General features: G+C 39.1%; 6 protein-coding genes across 6 annotated transcripts; 3 read left to right on the forward strand and 3 right to left on the reverse strand.

The window, feature by feature from the left end:
• Positions 1 to 493: 493 nt before the first annotated feature.
• Positions 494 to 2482, forward strand: EV154DRAFT_498110 (uncharacterized protein). Its single transcript, XM_051600324.1, has 5 exons — positions 494 to 622; positions 686 to 959; positions 1023 to 1311; positions 1367 to 1603; positions 1656 to 2482. The coding sequence occupies exons 1-5, from the start codon at positions 505 to 507 to the stop codon at positions 2151 to 2153; spliced, it is 1416 nt and encodes a 471-aa protein (XP_051460952.1). The 5' UTR covers positions 494 to 504; the 3' UTR covers positions 2154 to 2482.
• On the reverse strand, positions 2445 to 5518 carry EV154DRAFT_498111 (chloride channel). Its single transcript, XM_051600325.1, has 10 exons — positions 5420 to 5518; positions 5226 to 5363; positions 5034 to 5165; positions 4875 to 4972; positions 4720 to 4810; positions 4600 to 4661; positions 4150 to 4542; positions 3866 to 4089; positions 2919 to 3809; positions 2445 to 2857 (listed from the first exon to the last, which is right to left on the reverse strand). The coding sequence occupies exons 1-10, from the start codon at positions 5502 to 5504 to the stop codon at positions 2605 to 2607; spliced, it is 2367 nt and encodes a 788-aa protein (XP_051460953.1). The 5' UTR covers positions 5505 to 5518; the 3' UTR covers positions 2445 to 2604.
• A 1813-nt stretch (positions 5519 to 7331) lies between these two features.
• Positions 7332 to 8387, forward strand: EV154DRAFT_498113 (uncharacterized protein). Its single transcript, XM_051600326.1, has one exon. The coding sequence runs from the start codon at positions 7338 to 7340 to the stop codon at positions 8319 to 8321; it is 984 nt and encodes a 327-aa protein (XP_051460954.1). The 5' UTR covers positions 7332 to 7337; the 3' UTR covers positions 8322 to 8387.
• Positions 8388 to 8732: 345 nt separating this feature from the next.
• Positions 8733 to 9793, forward strand: EV154DRAFT_498114 (uncharacterized protein). Its single transcript, XM_051600327.1, has one exon. It carries the CDS (start codon positions 8814 to 8816, stop codon positions 9669 to 9671), a length of 858 nt encoding a protein of 285 aa, XP_051460955.1. The 5' UTR covers positions 8733 to 8813; the 3' UTR covers positions 9672 to 9793.
• EV154DRAFT_536520 (60S ribosomal protein L16) lies at positions 9760 to 10686 on the reverse strand (the record flags this gene model as incomplete). Its single annotated transcript, XM_051604145.1, has 4 exons — positions 9760 to 10211; positions 10384 to 10500; positions 10562 to 10583; positions 10669 to 10686. The coding sequence occupies 4 exons, from the start codon at positions 10684 to 10686 to the stop codon at positions 9760 to 9762; spliced, it is 609 nt and encodes a 202-aa protein (XP_051460956.1).
• Positions 10687 to 12095: 1409 nt separating this feature from the next.
• Positions 12096 to 19863, reverse strand: EV154DRAFT_498118 (armadillo-type protein). The gene is made up of 5 exons (XM_051600328.1): positions 19636 to 19863; positions 19368 to 19566; positions 18747 to 19309; positions 17263 to 18644; positions 12096 to 17189 (listed from the first exon to the last, which is right to left on the reverse strand). Exons 1-5 carry the CDS (start codon positions 19778 to 19780, stop codon positions 12240 to 12242), a joined length of 7239 nt encoding a protein of 2412 aa, XP_051460957.1. The 5' UTR covers positions 19781 to 19863; the 3' UTR covers positions 12096 to 12239.
• Between the last annotated feature and the right edge of the window lie 614 nt (positions 19864 to 20477).

Here is a 20477-nt window from a genome sequence, read left to right on the forward strand (position 1 = left end):
CTCGTCTCGTAAATTGTATATATACCCAGTTAGTCGTAACCAAAAATCAAAATCGTCTTAAAAAAGGAAAAAAAAATTGCATGGAAAGAATGTCTATATACGTGATTTTCGTTAATATGCGTGATAAAAATCATAATAGAATACTGAAAATTACAGTAGATATAATCTTAAGTTACAGATTCAGTTTAGAATGTCCCCATGGTATATCCGTAGCCTTAATATCAAAGACATCCTGCGTTGTCTTGAAAAACAAAAATAATCAGCAACTAACCTTTAAAAAAAAGCGGGAAATATAAAGTGTAAGAACAAGTTTTAATTATTGGTGTTTTAGTATTAACATGTAGGTGTAGACGTTGCTTTTATACTCCAAGCCCAGTCTTTACATTTCACAAATGGGGATTTATGCAAACTCAAGGTTTGATTGCGCGGTTTTAAAAGGGTGGCTTGGGTGGTTATAAAAAAAAAAATCGCAGCTATATTTGCTTTTTACTAGCTCTATCAAAAATGGGAAGGTCTAAACGCAAACACCAAGCTAATAACGAGAGTAAAAGAGGACACTACAAACGAGATCACGATTACGTTGATTACTCCGACATAGAAGCGAACGACATGTATGAGGACGGTTGGTACACTTGAATTCATAAACACTGGGGGTGATACACGATAGTAACCAACCATATTTTAGATCACATTTCAATAGCCTCATCCTCAGAAGGGGAATACGTTAGCTCAGACTCAGCCTCCGATTCGATTTCCAACAAGGAAGAAGACTTCATTTCTTTAGGCACAGAAGTAGTGGATGAGCGCAGTAGACAGCAAAGACGTTTCGAAGAAAGAGCTGATTTGAAGCGTAAAAGAAAGGAAGATGAAGACACCTCCTGGGAGTCTGATGTCTGTTACCCTTGGATGGAACTTATGGGAAATAACCGTTTAAAACAACCTGTCTCAGCGAGCCGATTGTAAGATGATCAGCTTTTACTTGAAAACAAAATGCAGGGTAGACTGACATTGTTGCATACTAGATTACAGCGTGAAGTGTCATGTCTCTTACAATATCTCGAACCGACCAAAATTGAAATACGACTTCGAGAATATTTAGTCCATCGCATCAGATCAGTAATACAAGAAAAATGGCCTGGATCTAAGGTCGATGTATTCGGCAGTTTCTCCACACAATTATATTTACCCAATAGTGATATCGATCTTGTTGTTCGAATTCCTCCATCCACAAAAGTGAGACTCAGAAGAATTGCTTCTTGTTTAGAGCAAGAAGATATTTGTCGCGATCCTCAAGTAATTGAGGGTGCTTCGGTAATTACTAGAATTTAATGCGACTATGAGACGAAATATTAAGGCAAATGTTTAGGTTCCTGTTATTAAATTTGAAGATATTATGACCAAACTTAAAGTAGATATTATTTTGGATTCAACATCTGGAATAGATAGTGCTACAGCAATTCAAGGAATGCTTAAAAAATACCCAGGATTACGACCTTTATCACTGATAGTTAAGTATTTATTAATGCTTCGTAACCAAAATGAAGTGTTTACAGGTGGTTTAGGTGGATATGCCGTAGTGTGTCTTGTAGTAAGCTTCTTACAGGTATTTATGAAGTGTTCATTTGCTATTCATATAACTAAAATGTTCTGTAAAGATGCACCCAAAAGTTGCCTCTGGTCAAATAGATCCAATGCAAAACTTGGGTGTTTTATTATTAGATTTCTTTCAATTATATGGACTTAATTTTAATTTGGATTATGTTGGAATCAATGTCAAAGGAACCGGATCATATTATGACAAATCTCACGTTGTATGTAGAAATGGCAAAGCCGTGTTCTCTATTACAGATCCACAAGATTCGCACAACGATATCGGTATGAAGTCATATAATTCCGGAAGCATTATTCGATCTTTCAAGTATGCATATCTAGCAATGACCAGAAAAGCTTTTCAGTTGCAAGAAGAATTAAGATCCAATAACTATACGCAGCTTGATAGAAGCACTTTAGAAAGTCCAAAGAGAGCCTCCATTCTTGGATCGTTTCTTCATATATCCGCAGATTTTATGAAACAAAGAGAGTTAATGAATACTGTGTACGAAGAGAAAAGATGGGACGATCAGGCTGCTGCTAGTTCATTCAATTTCGAATAAAGAATCACGCACACATACAGTGCACCCAGTAAATTTTACAAAGGAAAACAATTCTGCTTTATATATTAATGCGTCGTTCTTCGCCGTTATAAAAAAACGCCTTCCATGACACATTCCGAGCCCACATACAATCATAAGACGCTTCATCCGTGTATTGATGCTACTGCCGAGCATCTGCCCAAATGAATGATAATTCGACTCCATTAAATCAAAAGAATCACAAATAAAGCTGCCCATCTTTTTTTTTTCACGTCTGTTCCTTCGAATATATACTGAGACTACAATCCTTGATTACATTGGTTTACGATGCGCGTACTCCATAAAAACTGAAGCATGCCGTTGTTTATTAAAAAGACGCGTGCTTAAGTTTATGCATACTCAGTATGCCATATTTAACTTGGTAGCCCGTTTCACATTAAACTATTGTTACAGGAAAATAAAGCCATGGTAGCTAAAGTCTACCGTCAAGCTCATGAGATTCAACATTTACATCAATTGAACTTCTGTTCTGTAGCTGAGTGTACGGCTGTTGTCGTTTGTTGATCCAAACAGAGAGCTTATCAAAAACACCACCGCATGCTCGAGAGTATTGTGGCATGGATGGCGAGTCTATACTTTCAATACGCGCAGTGTATTTCAAAACGTCCTTGACTGTTACCAGTCCTTTCAATTTACCTTTCTCTTCCAAAAGAACTACTCTAGGTCTATATAGGAGTATTATAATCAGTTAATTACATATCGATAAAACAATCTCTTTCTGTTTACCCCAATTGTTTAAACATATCCATAACGGTCTCTAAATATAACTTGGGGTGCACAGTAATCGGTGTTTGATCCATATAAGATCCGAAATCCAAACTTTCCGAAGATCCCCTTAAATCATGGGTGTTTTCATCATCATCATCTTCGTTATCAATATTTGTAAGGATCTCTGGCTCATCACCATCTGGAGTAAATCGACAAATAGTCTCGTCATGTGCCTTTTTATTCACACGTGCCTTCTCAAGCAAATATCTTAGCTCTGATCTGCCAATGTAGCCAATCAATATCATCGATCTGATATCTTCCACCACAGGAAATCCCTGAAAGTTTGTGTTCTCCAGAATAGTTTCGATTTTTCGAAATGTCATCCCTTTTGCTGTCATAACTGTCATGTTTTCTTGCATTACATGAGAAACAGGTACACCAAATACCTGATCATCATTATCAAGAATAGGATATCCGTTAAGTCGAATGTATCTCTCAGCAATGCCGCCGGAGCCGAACCAGTCGCCTACAGCACGCGTAATCATCAATGAAATCATCGTAGGTAGAATGTAGGTGATTTGGCCCGTCAATTCAAACATAATAACTACTACAGATACCGTGATTCTCATAACACCGCAAAGAGCTGCTGCTGCACCCAAAAATGCGTATGTACCTGGTGTGATACATGGCATGTCCGGACGACAGGACGCAAATAAGAAGAATTCAGGGTCAGACTCCTGCCAAGACTTGACAAGTAAACCAATCATTCTGCCAAATGTGGCCCCAATCGCCATAGAAGGAACAAATATACCACATGGAACACGAGCACCATAAGTCATAATCGTACCAAAGCATCGAAGTGCTGTTGCGATAAATAGTAATATGACCATACGTCCAGTTTCGCTTTTACTATATATTTTGATTTAAATAACCAAGCAATACAATAGGGGATATAATATACTTACTCACAAAGTCCGTGGTAGTTTTCAGTTCCTGCACCTTCACATTCCCTAAAAAGAATACCCATAATTTCAGTCATGTCAATCCGTAAAAATACGTTGGGATAAGCAATTAATGCAGTAACAAATGCAAGAACCGCTGTTTCAGCAATAGGATGACTTTTAAGCACGGTCTTTCTGAATTGAGCAACAATCAAATTAAACTTAATGACTAGTGCACCATATAAACCCTAGAAAGAAAAAAAAGTGTCAATCATAAATTGATTCATTAAGCTCGTTCCTTAACATACACCGAACAATCCAATGACAATAACAAACAGATACTCGAAAAAGTGCCAATCACGATCATAACTAACTTGGAACATGACAAGTTTACCTGTTCTGAAAGGATTCATTGCCTGAAGGACAATCGTAGCAATCATAGCACAAAAGAAACTTTTCCACATGGTTCTATTTGGGAAGGTTGTACTCATTTCCTCTAATGCAAATAATACCCCGCCAATGGGTGAGCCGAAAGCCACTGCTACACCTGCTGCACTCGATGCTGTCAAAATCTCTCTCATTTCGGCCTTGCTTGTTTTAAACTTTTTAAAACATCGAGATATAACATTTCCCACACAGCAAGCCATATGAACTGAAGGTCCTTCCTTACCAATTGATAAATTGGATGCAACTGCCATCGTCTAATCAAATATGTTAGATTTGCAATGTTACACAAATATAATAATTCTTGATCTTACTAAACCAATACTTTTCATAACCAATGTCCAACCTCCTAAAAATCCCTTCATCACAAATCCAGCTGATATACAGTACTTAACATTAATAAAAAGATAGTCAAAATTTGTTTGTTTACATACCAATAATACACTTGATTTCCGAAATACCGGATCCAGCAGCATACGGTGCAAACATTTTCACAAGATAAGCACACGTTGTCGCGAATAAAGTCTATTAATTGAAAAAAAAAAAAAAATCAGAAAGAATAATAAGGTGTTTAAAAATTCAAACTTACAGCCCATAACACGTAACAAAACCATTCAATAACATAGACGTTTGGTCCAGCGTGCATAAATTGACTCCACGAATTCCAGTCGTCACAACCCCCTCCCTCTGAATAAAAAGATTATTAAGTCAACAGACAGAGTTAAAACACAAGTCTTATTCTCTATACCATCTTCCTCAATCTCCCAGCAACAAAATTTCTGATTTAGCCACCATGCACTTGAGCAATATCCCATTTTAATATCTGATAACCAGTCAGTAATAATGGCAATCAACGCCGAATTGAGTCCAATGGCAGCACCTTTTTTTAGAAGATGTAAGTCAGTTCAGTGGATAGGCCGCGAAAGCGTCTATACTTTACCTACAAGTAGCACTACAATCCACGACTCGGTTGTTTCAAAAGTTAGGTGCCACCAGGCACGCCATGATTTATCATTGTGATTTAAATTCTGCACTGAAGATTGTCGATATCTTTCTAAAATTGCATCTTTTACCCAATCTATGAATAGCAAAATTAAGTATTATGCAGGAAATCGCGTTCATTTCGAATCGTACCTGTTGTCGTGAAATCCTCATAACGTCTAATTTGGTCTAATTCTTCTTCAATGTGGGCTGAAGAACCAGGTCCAAGTCCACTCATCTCACAAGTCAATTAAGGAAAAGTTGCGAAATACAGTAGGCCTTCACAGCGACGGTTTTTTAACCGTCCGGACGATTTTGATTTCCTAATATAGATGCCATATTTAATGAATTGTGCGACCGAAGTGCAGGACATTTTTTCTTTCACTATGCTATAAACTCATACAAATCTTCCTTGGTGCTTATAGAAACTCTTTATGTTAAACATTACAGTTCTTACTAATCTGAAAAAAACTAAACTTACTAACAACAATTGCTACAATCTTGGCGTTCCCCAAGTTATATAATACTGACTTTAATAACACAATGGCGACGGGTCTCTTAGGGACAGCCAAATTTTCTTAGGGACAGCCATTTTTCTTAGGGACAGCCAGGGTGCGCGTAGTCGTAATGTTGGGATTATAATACTTTAATAGACATCAAGAGGTTAATATAACTTAACAACTTGAAATATATACACATTTATTACAACCAACATAGTGTAAACCAGTATATGTGCTTTACAGCTTACTTTCAACTACTCGTTTGGACTTTACCTTGATATTTCTGCGGAAGATTAAGATCAAACGAGCTCAAAGGCGAAAAAGTGATGATAGAATTGCCAAAATAAGTATAAATCGTTCAATATACATTTATTCGTAATTTTTACATTGTTTTTGATTGTATATCCTTGTTCCCAGGTCTACAAAACATCCAAATCACAGATCTTACGTTGCAACTACGTGCATTTTGACCGTCCCTAAGAAAAGCGAAATAGCGATAGGCACTTTGCCTTATTTTTTTTTTTTTCTTTTTTTTTTTGGAAATAGGGCTCTTTCACTGGAATGCTTCGAATACGCCATTATACCTTAAAAGTCGCACATTTATCTTTTTTATCTTGAATTAATGAGATTATCATAGGTGGTGCAGCTATTGTCAGATAGATACAGTACACCGTAAACGTATATTGAATTTAAAAAAAATCACACCGTATTTTTAAACCAGATAGATTGTTGATTCTGATGTCATAACTTCTTGGCGATAAAGAAATTATTGTTTTCTTAGCAAGTAACTTCTGGAGCACTCAACCATCTACAGACTAGATACTTCACTAAAAGAATTACCGATTAACTTCGCCGACTTTCCCTCAGACGATAAGTTTTAGTTGGTACATATGATAGCATATCTTTACCGTTTAAACGGGTTTATTTTTTAAAACCTCCATAGGTGTATCGTGCATGCGCAAAGAACAAAAGGTTATACACTATGTAACTTTTCGACAGGTTATACAATTGGATAAAAGGATGAACCAATGTTTTGTTGTTTTAAACGTACCAAATAGAGGTTCAGAACATGTGGTTGTTAGAATTTAAACTGTGCAAAGTCTAGAAATTGTTACCGAGGTATTCACTTTTATTGTGGTTATGATGCCATTTAAACGAATAACTAGTGCAATGCACCTTTAATGGGAGTAACAAGTGCTTATGAAAAGTTGATGTGAAGTTGCATTGATGATTCAACTATAAAACATTCAAGACAAGTTTATTTGTTTCGGGGCCAAATATTGATGGCTTCGCACACATGCATACAACACTTTGTTTATGTAAATGCGGGCTGCTTAACCAATGAAATCCGCGCAACCAGTTCTGAAAATAACCGAGTAAGATTAATTTCTGTTTTTTGTTTATAATCATGTCTATTTTTTTTTACAGAATATAAATTTCTATAAATATATATAACCCTGAATGAAATAAAGGTTAATTCATAAAGATCATGCGTATGCTTTCTTTGGAGGGGTCCATCATATACCACTCCTTTAGATGTTTCAAATCAAGTCAATTCCCGATGTTCCTTCATGCTATTTGAGACTCAGAATAAGGGGACGGGATTTGCACATCGTTTTTATTTTTTTATTTTTACTCATTCTTTCCTTCCTTTCCATTTCTTATTACTAACAATGAGGCTTCATTATTACATATCACCCCTTTCTTATTTTTTAACGTGTGTAATAGCAGCACAGCATTCTTTGATTAATTGTACATGGCCATGCCCCACAAGTACTCATGGTTGCATTGTAACGCCACAAGGAGCCAGTTGTTCAGACAAAGGGATTAATGAATGGGTGATTAATTCGCCTGAAAAAGCGCCTATTTACACTGGAGCTTACGTTTCCGTAGCATTACAGGCTTGTCAACCAGTACCTATACCTAAGTTACCAGCCGCATTTATTGAAGTGAATACAACACAAATTGGGCAATCTATCATTATGTGGCCTATTCTGAACATGCGTCGACCTCAAGATGAATATCTTGGCAACTGTGGCCATGGGTTCTACTGCGCTTCCACCGGAGAAGATCAGTTGAAACCTGTTTGTCGACAGAGATTTGTGATGACATCCACTTGTTTTTCCTCCAACCAGTGTTTATCCGGTTCTTGTCTTGAAAATACTTGTCAGTATAATAGCAACAGAACTGATGGCGGTAGAAGACACAGATATACTGAAAGTCATAATGATTACGATGACAGAAGGACTGCTCGTATACTTGCTTCCATATTTGGAATTGTAGGTGGCATAATTGTGCTGGTTGTTGGCTTTATTATGTATCGACGACGACAAATCAGGAAGGCTGCTGTCAATGAAGCAGTATATCCTAATGAAACCGGACAACAATCAACACTTTCATTTGGTGCTTCAGGCCTACCATTAAGAGCAAATGATAGTCTGCATAAACAGTTTGCCTCTGATTTTCAAAATGATGGCGCAACATCCACTATCACTTCTGTGATGCAGCAAAGCCAGTTGCATCATGACATACCCCCACCCTCTTACAAGCCATAAATGCATACAACACGCGCCTCATTATAATAATAATAATAAAATCACATCCAATATAAAATTAAAAAAGCACTATTGCCATCTTTAGTCATACATGCATGCATTGTTATGACTTGATTTGTAAAGGTTGATTGTCTACTATTTTAAAAACAAAGAGAAATACGATCGCATCAGTTGGTAATTCAACATCATTTATTGTTTATATTACACCTCAAATTGGGATAAATAATTAGATGACAGATAATGTGAAAGTAAAACATGCCCAGCTTTGTCGTCCCAATGATCGATTTAATCGACATACAATATAGCATTTACAGTACATTTAAAATCAGTTATTACACATGTCAATATGGGGTGTAGTTGACCCTTGTGAAACTAAAAGAATACACAATCTTTATTATTATTTTCACATGCTGTGTTTAGAAAAAGTCTTTATAAACCGCCAAATAATTATTAAAGGGGGGAAGTACAAAAATTATACTTTAACCACTCAACATGAGCAATACCCCAGAAGTAGACTACATGTATGAAATCGCCTTTGAAGGTTTTTCGAGGAGTATACCCCTATTGGATGTTGCTGTAGCGGCGACAAATCGAAATTCGGTAATGGAACTCGATAGTAACAATAACGTCATTTATAAAAACATACCACAACAATACAAAGATGATTTTCTACGCTTAGGTTTCCAGCCCACAACTAACGACGATTCAACATGGACATTGCCACATGAAGTTTACGAGCAATTTAATGAAATGTTCAGGAAAGCTAGAGACGATTTTCATTTTCAAGCGCAATTGCGTTTCATAAAGCATATGGAGCAGCTTCTAAGCACTGTGAAAGAACCCCTTAACATTACTCATGGACAACGTTTGATGCTTTTCAAGGAATACTTTCGTAATCCTCGCTCGGGATCTCCAGTCTTTCTAATGCTTCAACATTTGTACTCTTTTTTTACGTTACAATTGAAGGAAAAGGAATATTTAGTTGAGTGGAAATTGGGATACTATAGCCTCTATGCCGGCGAGGAAGAATTTATGGACGATACAGTTCGATTATTAATAGGTGTATTGGGCTTGCAAAAAGTGTATCGAGATGACGTTGATACTGTTGCTATAACAATGGTCCATACAGACAAAAGATATGTGGAACCTAAACTGGAATTAAGAATGAACCCCGAGTTTACCAACCAAATGATCTCTGATTTTATAAAGTGTATCCCATCTGAGTACAGAAAAATCGACTTTGTTAATAAGGAGGTGTCAGATGTCAAGAGAATGCCGCAGCCTAAAACAACGATCTTTCAATGGATATATCAAATGTTGAGTCAGTGCTTATCTTTCTTTAAACAATAAATATATATAAAAAAAAAATTATTTTTTATTTTTTATTTTTTCTCAAAAGGTCTAAGGACGTTTAACAATCAAAAGAGCAATTTAGCATTTAATAACCGAGAGCGGCAATGGCAGAGTTGATTTCCTTGATGGAATCAGCCTTGGACTCAACAGCCTTCTTTTGGATGGCAGCGAGAGCGGTCTTACGTTGGTAGTAAGCAGCAGACTTGGCCTTACGCTTCTCTTCGAGCTTGGCAACAACATCTTGGTACTTCCATCCGACTTCGTGAGAGACACGACCAATGGTGGTGTACTTACGACCGGGCTTGAGACGGAGGACACGGAGAGCAGCAGGGATAACCATACGCTTGGTACGGTCATAAGGAGCAGGGACACCTTCGAAAAGCTTAATACGATCCAAAGCAGCGGCACCACGAGCAGTCTTGTGAGGAACCATACCACGGATGGCCTTATACAAGATACGAGAAGGAGCACGGAAATGGAAAGGACCACGAGTGGGGTTGACGAGACAACGCTTGTTAAGGTAAGCGTGGTACTTCACTATAAGGTATTTTGTTAATAAAGATCTGTCATATCACACGCATGTATAGTTCGCATTCAACATGGAATCATTTCTGTCTGTCACTCTTTGAGTCCCCACATATATAACATCGTTTAAATACAGCTATCAAAAGGTCCACAAACACACATTTTTTTTGTCTTTTCTACATACACTTGTTACGGAAGAATTCACCAGAAACGTTCAAGGCTTCGCATCTGACAACGACAACCTTTTGACCGTTAAGGGCTTGCTTAGAGATGATACTAGCAAGACGACCTAACAAATGGCCTATTCAAAATATTTCGTATTAGGGCAACTGAAAGACCTGTCATAAAAATTTTCGTCTTACCTTTGCCGTCAATAACAATTGTCTACCATTAATAATAAAAAAAAAAATATGCGTCAGAGCTCGGGTTTCTAAAACGAAACTGTTGAAGGTTATTTCTGCTGCATTACCTTTTCGAAAGTAGACATGGTTGAAATTCTATGAGAAAAAGAGAAAGAGCAAAAATTTTCAGTATTTTCCACCCTGTTTTCTGGCCGACGAAGACCGTCTAAGCCACATGCTTGTAAACAATTTTTTCGGCGGGACTGGAGAGAGAAACTCAGGTTTAATTGTATACATTTGGTTGGTCAATATAAACCAATAAAATTGTCACTATGAACCGGTTTTTAAAAAGCAAAAAAAATGCAAAGTACAGACACAATTTTTAATGAACAAAAGTGCTTTATATCAAATGAACTGAATTCATATGATCCATACACGCCTAAAAAATTCATTCATCTTGAATTTCCATCTTCTTTGATGATTTTTTTGAGGTAGCGGCTATTTCTGTCGAGCTAATTGTTACCATCATTAGAGGAGGAGGTATATTCAATAAACAGGTATTAAAATCCGGAAAGTTATTCTTTAATGACTTTACCATATTCACAACTTCAACAACAATTTTATGGTAGGCCCAGACGGAGTAAATTGTAGGGATCAAGGAATTGAATTGGGAGATTTGAGCACCAGTGCTGATGGATTTGTAAGAGGTCACACGAGAAACATACATTGTAGGTCTATCCAAACTAATCATCCAACTGTTGAGGCCGCCGTGTATAAATCTGACTGTCCTTAGCTGACTATATTGTAGATGTTAAGTGTTCGGAATATTCTCATAAAGTCTGTCCAGCATATCCTTGAGTGCACGTGGAAGCTTATAAATTTTTTTATATAAATGTTTTGTGCCACAAACACCACTGTCTTTCATCCTGCGAGAGTTTCTATTGACGTTTAAATGGACCTTTCTATTTTCTTCATCTTGAAAAATAGATGAACACCAATCACGAGATCCCTGTTTCATTATCACCAAATTTAATAGCTTCAGAATGGTCAGCTACATTCTGCCTAAAATCATATCCCGTCTATGGCCAAATTGAACAGGATCCATTTTTCCAAGTGATAAAAATATTATATTTCATTTATTTCGTTCAATTATTTTTGTGAACTTGAATGATTTTTCTCCCTGCTCTGTACGAATAATTTGAAAAAAAAGTGTATAACTGCTTGTTCATTTCTAAAGTATTATAATGTAGTTTCTATCTGTCGTCAAAAGTTAATTGGGGACGGGTTGATGCATTCAATTACAAGCACGAGCCAGAATTCACTATTAAGATGATGGAGAACATAGCGAACATAGATACGGAAAACTAAACAAAGATGAGCGTGTGTGTCGTATAGTATGACATCCTTAAAGGATTATAATTATTGCGGGCTTTCAGAGAAAATTATAGACTTCCTTGAAACATCGTATTTCGCTTAACATGTGCCAATCATGTCAGATATGCAAAGCTTCTATCAGATATCGCAACTTTTAGTACATACAGCCATTCTCGCGTTCTTTTTTTATAACATAACAAAAATCTAGCTTTTTATTTCAGTCTTTCTTTGGAACAACAATAAACCACATATATACTTTGCGTGTGTGTTTTTGTTTTTTTTTTTTATTAATAATTAACAACTTTTTTTTTTTATGTATAACAAACTAAAGGTTTTCAGTCTTGAGAATTTCAGCCACTGTGGGATCAATACGAGGTTGCAAAGTACTGAGAACCTTGAGGGCAGCAGCAGCACGTTCACGTACCACATCACTGGTAGAATCAGAGTATGACTTGACAAATGTACGTTGCAATTGAGGCAAGAAAAGCTTGAGATGCATAGGCACCTTATGTAACATCAAGATCAAAGTCTGTAAAATAGCAGCCTTGACTTCAGCAGGGTAACGGTCACCCAAAATACGAATAAGGGGACCTGTGATTTGTGTGACAAAAGGCTTGAGTGCAGCAGCAGACGTACGATCAATCAAATCACCAATAGCAAGTGCGGATTGTTCACGAACATCAGTGGATCCGTACATCAAACCTTGTAAGAAGATGGGTAAGATACAACTGATACCCTTGGGTAAGTTGAAACCAGGAATATCGATACCAGAAGCACTGACAGAGGTAATGGCACGCTTGGTAGGCACCACTAATTCTTCGTATTCTTCCTTGGGTAAAGACTTGGTCACAGCAACCAAAGCGTTCCAAGCAGATTGAATAACTTGCTCGGAAGGATCGTTCAAGAGTAACAAGAGCAAATGGATCCAATCGGGAATATAGTATGATGAATCTAACTCAGTCTCTGTAAAGAATTGTGTAACGACATCACAAGCAATAGCACGCTTCACTGGGTCATCATCACGAGCATATTCCATAAGATCAACAGTCAAGGTATGCAAACCATCATCTTCATCCACAGACATCAAGAAGGCTTCGGTAGTAGCCTTGAGTGCCTCAATGGTTTCTTCGTCCTCCTCTTGCATGAGAGATTCAATAAGTGCTTCAAGGATAGCTGTTAAACGTTTGTTAAGTGCAGGACCAGCAACAGTTACGAGCGAAGCAAGAGCACGAGCATTGAATGCACTGATAGGAACAGAGATGAGATTAGGAATAAGTACAGGGAAGACAGCGTTGGAACGAACGGACATGATTTCTTTGAGGGCAGATAAAGCATAAGCTGAAGTTTCGTCGGAAGATTGAAGCTTGTTGAGCAAGGAAGGAAGGATGACATCAATAGCCTTTGAACCAATGTTTTGATTAAGCGTATCGAATGCTTGAGCAGCAGCTTCACGTACTTCATCGGAGGGATCACACAAGGCTTGTTTAATGGTGGGGATAATTTGATCGGCGAAATCCATAACTTGGACACGACCAACAGATGCCATGATCTCACTGAAAGCAACGGTAACACCAACACGAGTAGCCTCATCATCCGAGTTCATACCTTCTTCAAGGACAGGTAAGATTTCAGGAAGAATACCTTCACCCAACTTGGAGACAAGTTCACTGAGAGTACGTCCAGCAACAGCACGTTGTTCAAAGTTATCACTAGCCAAACTCTTGATGATCATGGCCATCATAACAGCCAAAATATCCTTGAGAGTACGAGGTGTGTTGGCAACAAGAGCCTTCCAAACTTGGAGCGAAGCTTGTCTGACAACACCAGAAGAATCTTGACGAACAATATAAAGAGCAGCCAAGATACGATCTCTTCTCTCCTTACCCAAAATTTCCACGAGTTGTTTCTTCTTGGAATCACTACCATAATCATCATGAACAGCATCGGCATCTTCATCACCGAGTTCTTCCACGTTACCGAGGGCCATATCACTGTTCTTGGAGGAGATACCGGTGATACGGAAGAGTAATTCACCCACAAGTTGAACGGAACTTTGACGAATACGCCATTTATCATCGAAGAGACCCTTCTCTAATTCGGGCAACAACAAATCGACAGCCTTAGTAGCATAGTTGGTGACAATCATACGACCAGCACGGAGCGATGCTTCACGTACATATTCAGACTCATCAGCAAGACCCATAAGAATAGGAGGAATAATGCGACCCAAATAAGGTTGGAAGCGAGGACCGAAGGTAGCGGGTAAGTAAATAAGGAGAGAGATAAAACCTTCACGGACATACGAACGAGGTGAATCGGCACTAGAGATAATCTCAGGTAAGAGGCCATCGAGACGCTCAAGACCAAGACCAGCAAGAACCTCAGAAAGACCTTGTGCGGCACCTTGTCTGTCAACTCCTCCAGAATCAGTTTTAAGAATATCAAGTAAGTCAAGAACAAGACCAGGGAAATTCTCTTCACCCAATTTCTCTACAAGAGCACCCAATGCCTTGGCAGCGGTACCACGAGCAGCAGGAACAGGATCCACAAGAACTTCGTTAAGACCGGGCAAGATGATATTAAGGTAAGGTACAAGATCCTTTTGATCGGTCAAGGAAGCCATGTTACCGACAATTTGAGCAGACTTTGTCTTGATCTCAGTAGCACGTTCACGAAGACCACGTTCCAAGATAGGCATAACCAAAGCAAGAGAAGGAGGATCAATGTAATGCACAAATGAGGTTTGTAAAAGAGCGGAAAGAGCAGGAGATGTCTTGGTGTTAGGATCACAAAGAGCCTTCAATAAGACAGGAACAAGTTCTTGAATTTCAGGATTACTAATGACCTCACCAAAGAGTTGAAGTGAGCGGTTAGCAGCAGCTTGAACTTGAGAATGGGTATCAGCCAAAACCTCAGAAATACGGGGAATAATATTGGGGAGAGAGATAGATAATTGTTTAGGTGCACAATAGGCCATGGAACCCAAAAGTTCGACAGAGGCCTTCTTGGTACGCCATTGACGTTCTTCCAAACCTTCGAGGATAGAGGGCAAAATAAGCTTAACACAATGACCACTGACTTTACTCATAATCACACGAGCAGCATCAGAAGAGGCTTCACGGACATCCATGTTAGCATCACTAGAACAGACAAGCAAAAGAGGAATAATCTGAATAATATAAGGTTCGAACAAACGACCCAAAGTAGCTGACAAGGTCTCGAAAGCGAAAAGAGCACCTTGTCTGTATTCGTAATTACGCTTGTTATCAACAGCATCCTTCAAAGCGTTCATGACATTACATTCCTTAAGAGCAGTGATACCACGACCCTTAACAACACCAGCAAGACCATAAGCGGCACCACGACGTTGAGCATACTTTTCTCCCTTGAAAAGCTTGTTCAAAAGTGCCTTGATAAGACGAGGTACTTCTTCCTTACACATCTTGATGAGAGGGGGAAGACAATCGGCAACAGCACTTTGAACAGTTTCAGAGGGTGTATCCAAAGTCTCGATCAGTTTCTCAACAGCAGTACTGACTTTTTCGTCACCAGGGGATAAGTAACCGGCAGCACCACCATAAAGAATGACAACACCTTGACGGATAGAGTCTTGGACATCTCCATTATCAGAAGGAGAGTTCAAATGATTTTCGAAAATCTCCAAGAACTCTTCTACATCAACCTTACCATAGGCGTTGATAGCAGCCATACCAGCTTCCAACATACGCTTACGTACTTGTTCATTACGATCACCAAGTGCTTGATCTTTAATCAAGAACTTACAGAAGTTGGAAGCGTTCTCGAGTTGCATGAAAGGAGCGACAGCCTTTAATGTAAGTGCAAGACCAACACGAGCAGCCCAAGGATCTTGACGGTCCAAGGTCTCGGGAATCACCATACCGTATTCATCAAACTCAGGATCAAGAGGAGCAGCCAATTTCTTGTACATGGCATATACAGATTGAAGGGTCTCGTAGACAGACTCAGGGTATTCCTCCACAGCTTCAGCAAGTGCTTTACTAGCAGCTTGACGCACATACTCACTATCAGAAACAATATAGGTCAATAACTTGTCCTTGTACTCTTCATCCACTTCCATGGCATTGTCTTCCCACAAAATCTTGGCTAAATCAGCATTCGACTCATTTTCATCGTGACAGGCAACCCAGAGCTCGGGTGAATAATCGATATCTGTAAGATCCATGAGTTCGAGGGCTTGAAGCGAAGCAGCACGTACAAGTACTTCAGAGGATAATAAACCATTAAACAAAGCCTCAATCACACTCATGGGAACATCATCAGCCATCGCTTCACAAAGTGTAACCAAATAGGTCTTGGCTGCTTTACTGCACATGGGATAATCCTTAATACTACGCAACAAAATTTCAACCATGAGCTTACAAGGCATGATGGTTGAGGCACCATGAATACAATGGAAACCAATGATATCGATGGCCATCGTGACTTGTTCAAGAGCAGATTCATCATTCTTATCACAGTCAATAGCGCCTTGTTCAATGACTTGATAGAGGACAGGGAAACAGAAGCCGAAAGAAGCAGGAGGCAAAGGACGAGATTCAGTAATGAAACGCAAACGGAAAAGAACACGAGGGATAAGTGCACCCAATGGTTCGTCTAACCAGCGGGAGGGAATAGGACGGATGTTGTTAGCACGTAACGTAGCCATGGCGATGGCATCACGAATCACTTGAAGATCGTCAACAACACAATCGCCTAATTTAAGGTAGGTATCAACCAAGAGATCATCAACGAGGAGACCAGCGGATTGCTTGGCGATATCCAACAAGATACGAATGAAATCGTTCAAATATTCTTGAGAGGCAGTACAGTTGCCTTGAACAAGAGCAGTAATGATGTTTAAGCCCAAGACGAGCTTTTCATAAGTGACTTGAACATGAGCACGAATACCAGCTTCCTTTTTCAATTGCATGTTGACTGCGAGTTGTTCCTCTTTGGTCAATTTTTGTGCTAAACCCTTCTTTTTGGCAAGCTCGGCACGAAGATCGTCTTCCCATTGATCATCACTGTTACCCTTACGGTTACGACTCTCTACTTTTTTATCCTTCTTAAGAACATCGATGAAGGCAACGTCGGCAGGGGATTTCCAGATATTGCAGTCTAATTCGGTAATGTTGGCCATACAGCCAGGGGATAAGTTTTCATTCACAATCTCGTAAAAGTTGTACATGATTTTGGGTGAAATAAAGACCAAGGTGGAAATGGCAGACAATGCAGCTTCATAAAAGAGTTGAGACTAAGGCAAAAAATAGGGTTAAATTTTCTCTCTCTCTCTTTCTCTGTCGCGTGACATTTATACAACTTGTTACCTCTTGACGTGCTTGCAAAGTTTCCTTTAAAATATCTAAAAGTTTAGCAGATTTTTCCTTGACTAATTTTCCAGGATCAACGTTAGCACGCTGCACCAAGGTAATCCAGTTATATTTATTGGTAGGAGAAGCGATATATTGATGATGTGATAACAACAAGAGATCGATCAATTCGACACCCTTAGCAGATTCAGCCAAATCATCAGCATAGGCTGTCATGGCGTTCAAAACAGAAGCAAGACGTGCAGTGGCAATTTCCTTCTTATAACTTTCAGCATGTGTAGCAGACACAGCAGTTGAATCCTTGGTATTGTTTTCGATATCCAATAACCATTGCTTGAGTGCCTTCTTCATATATTGACTCAACTTGCGAGGATCAGCTGCTGCAAGTGCAGATGTTTCCTCATATGCAGCGTTACGGACAGTGTATTCGGGATGCGAAGTGATAACCCAGATAAGAGCCTGGGCAATAAAATATCCAGCTCCTGTCTTTTCCAAAGAGGCTTCGGTTTCATTCTTGAAAACGTTGACGAGCGAACGCACAAGCCAGAGTCCTTCTTCAGGAAGCACAGCTTTTGTATAGATACGATCCCATAACAAATAACTGGGCTTGGGGGAAGTGACTAACAAAGAAGAGGGGTATTTTTGGGTCTTGAGGAGATCAACAACGGGTTGAGGAATACTGGGCCAGTGTTGAATACGGCCAGAAACAATAGAGATGGTCAAATAAGCTTCCACAGGTCCATCCTTCCATAAAAGTGGTTTATCTACAATCGTGTTGAATGTCTTGAACAAGGATTGAAGGTATTTAACAACGTTGGCACTTAAAGTAGCACTGGGTTGTTGATGATCCCACACCGTGTTACCCACAACGTTGGCCCATCGCTTTCTAGCTAAAGGTTTGGCTGAACTTAATCCATCTGTAGAGGTCTTGACAACCTTTTGAACAAAGTCAGGGTGAGCGGCACAGAATTCATCATTGTAGATCAAGACTGTTAAGTGGCGGCCAATTCCATCCACAGCAGCAGCCATGGCTTGTTCATGAGCTTCTTTAGCGGTCATAGCGAAATAACCCTCTAAAGCCTTTTGACTGACTGCAGGTTCAGCAACTTGAGCAAGCGATGAAAGAGCATTGTACATAATGACACGATGTTCCCATGAATTCACTTTACCGCTGGTCAAGAGCTTAGAAACACCTTCGGCTACTTTGATCAAACTATCGCGGTCGGAACAGGCAGCGGCTAAAGCTTCCCAGAATGCCTTGGCTCCTTTCACGGTGGTGGGTGAGGTGGAGCGTAAATGGTTGAGAAGAGGATCTAACCACTTTGATGCAAAAATGCTGGAAGGATCGAAAGAAAATGCTGGTGTCAAATGTGCCAAAGCTATAAATAATAAAGAATTAACACAAATCGCACATAAGCTTATATACACACACACACACAAATGCATATTTTATAACGCATCAAAATGGTTTTGATTTTTACCCTGTAAAACAATCTCGGGGGATCGAAGCATCATCTTATCAAGCACAGGTAAATATTCAGCTTCAAACTTTTCCTTGGTGATGTTGGATTGGACAAAATCGTGAAAGGCATCTAAAGCAGCGGCATGTACGGCAGTTCTTGAAGAAACAATGTTCTTCAAATAATACTCGGTCAATTGGTGTTCGACGTTTTTAATCATGACAGGTCCATCCTCACGGTTCTTGAGACGTAAGCTCACATCGACAATGGTGCCAATCAAGACAGCATTTTTGAAAGAAGGTGTACATGTTTGTGCGTTGGCAAGTGCCACTTGAAGCATGACAGGGATGGCGTCGGCGTGAAGTCGGATGGTACGTCGAACATCGGCTACGGCACTTTTAGCAATCGTCTTTTTTCCATCATCCACAAGTGAATCGATTAATACTGCTTGGGCGCTTAAAATACTGGCGAAGAGGGCATTGTTGGCGGCTTGTTCGATCGTCACTTGCTTTAAAACACTGGTGAATAATACATTGACCCAACTCAACAAGACAAAACGGTCTGAAGCAGCAGATACACATTCACTATAAACAGGTATGAATAATTTGATGCAAGACCTTTTTTTTTTTTTTTTCTTGTTACCCTGTAGGCTTGCGTTTGCCACATTTCTCGGCTTCTCTAGCAATGACAGGAACGAAAACTTTTTGAAAGACTTCAGGGTTCCAATTATTTAATTCTTTAATGACTTCGATAATCGCATGACGTGAAGCACGATCACGGTAACGAGCAATGGTGAGAAAAATCAAATGTAACAAGGAAGGAAGTGCTTCCACGGGGAGATCTATAGAAATGGAACATGAGTATCCTACAGTCAATCGAGTCACCGTTATTTTCTTTTCAAAGTGTATACCTTTTCTGCGAAGACGAATTAAAAGTGAATGGTTTAAAAAGTCTAATCGGTCAGACACACCCGAATTAGTAATGGTCGTCACGACTCTTGTCTTTATGAACTCTGGCCAACCGAGTTCTCCTGTATTCTCTTGTGATTCTGCCATAGTCTAACGAGAGATGAAATAAAGAATAAAAAAGATTTTTCGCCTCACTTTTGAAACTCATATTTGTATGAAAAAAAAAAAAAAAGGTCGCGCAATAAAATTTATGGCTGCGGTTGACATTTGAGAATTATGCTCTATTTTTATGAAGATACAGGTACTGTTGACTGGTTGCGTGAAACCCACTATACAACGCATTCCAACCGTTTTTTTTTGTTTACCTGCCGCAATAATAAGTTGATCAGCCATTCTACCAGGAACAAAATCGTATCATCCAACCTCTGTCTATGCAAATTTATGTCTACTGAACCCTCCACTTATTGATGGGAACCAAAATATATATCTCCAAAGAGGAGGACGAATATTCATGCAATAGCCCGAAGTAGGTTAATCCGCAGCAATGCCTTAATCTTACAAGTAATTTATCGGAAAACATCGCCTCGCCTTCACCTGGCTGAACATACTGTCTGAATGCTCTCTCCTCTAGAGAGCACCACTTTATTTCTTGTTTTAACTATGGCCTATCTGGATATTATGCATCCACATTTGTACTGCTATTTCGATCCATAACAACATGCATATTCAGAAATGGGTCACAGATGCAATATTCCAACTTGATTTTCAACCACTTATAACTGTTTATTGGCGCAGATGGTGGGATCCCTACTTTATGCGATTTGGCTCAGACATATCATCTCGC

The sequence above is a fragment of the Mucor mucedo genome, assembly GCF_025094135.1.
Source record: "Mucor mucedo strain NRRL 3635 chromosome Unknown EV154scaffold_16, whole genome shotgun sequence".
Taxonomy (NCBI): domain Eukaryota; kingdom Fungi; phylum Mucoromycota; class Mucoromycetes; order Mucorales; family Mucoraceae; genus Mucor; species Mucor mucedo.

Bases quoted from the DNA above. Each gene is read 5' to 3' on its own strand.
- EV154DRAFT_498110 (XM_051600324.1), top strand. From the start codon at position 505: ATGGGAAGGTCTAAACGCAAACACCAAGCTAATAACGAGAGTAAAAGA. The intron at 1,312-1,366 runs GTAATTACTAGA...GCAAATGTTTAG, and splicing joins AAGTAATTGAGGGTGCTTCG to GTTCCTGTTATTAAATTTGA. The intron at 1,604-1,655 runs GTATTTATGAAG...TGTTCTGTAAAG, and splicing joins TTGTAGTAAGCTTCTTACAG to ATGCACCCAAAAGTTGCCTC.
- EV154DRAFT_498111 (XM_051600325.1), bottom strand. From the start codon at position 5,504: ATGAGTGGACTTGGACCTGGTTCTTCAGCCCACATTGAAGAAGAATTA. The intron at 5,166-5,225 runs GTAAAGTATAGA...TTCTAAAAAAAG, and splicing joins GATTGTAGTGCTACTTGTAG to GTGCTGCCATTGGACTCAAT. The intron at 2,858-2,918 runs GTAAACAGAAAG...ACTCCTATATAG, and splicing joins GATATGTTTAAACAATTGGG to ACCTAGAGTAGTTCTTTTGG.
- EV154DRAFT_498113 (XM_051600326.1), top strand. From the start codon at position 7,338: ATGCTATTTGAGACTCAGAATAAGGGGACGGGATTTGCACATCGTTTT.
- EV154DRAFT_498114 (XM_051600327.1), top strand. From the start codon at position 8,814: ATGAGCAATACCCCAGAAGTAGACTACATGTATGAAATCGCCTTTGAA.
- EV154DRAFT_498118 (XM_051600328.1), bottom strand. From the start codon at position 19,780: ATGGCAGAATCACAAGAGAATACAGGAGAACTCGGTTGGCCAGAGTTC. The intron at 19,567-19,635 runs GTATACACTTTG...CCATTTCTATAG, and splicing joins AATTCGTCTTCGCAGAAAAG to ATCTCCCCGTGGAAGCACTT. The intron at 17,190-17,262 runs GTAACAAGTTGT...TTTTTGCCTTAG, and splicing joins CTTTGCAAGCACGTCAAGAG to TCTCAACTCTTTTATGAAGC.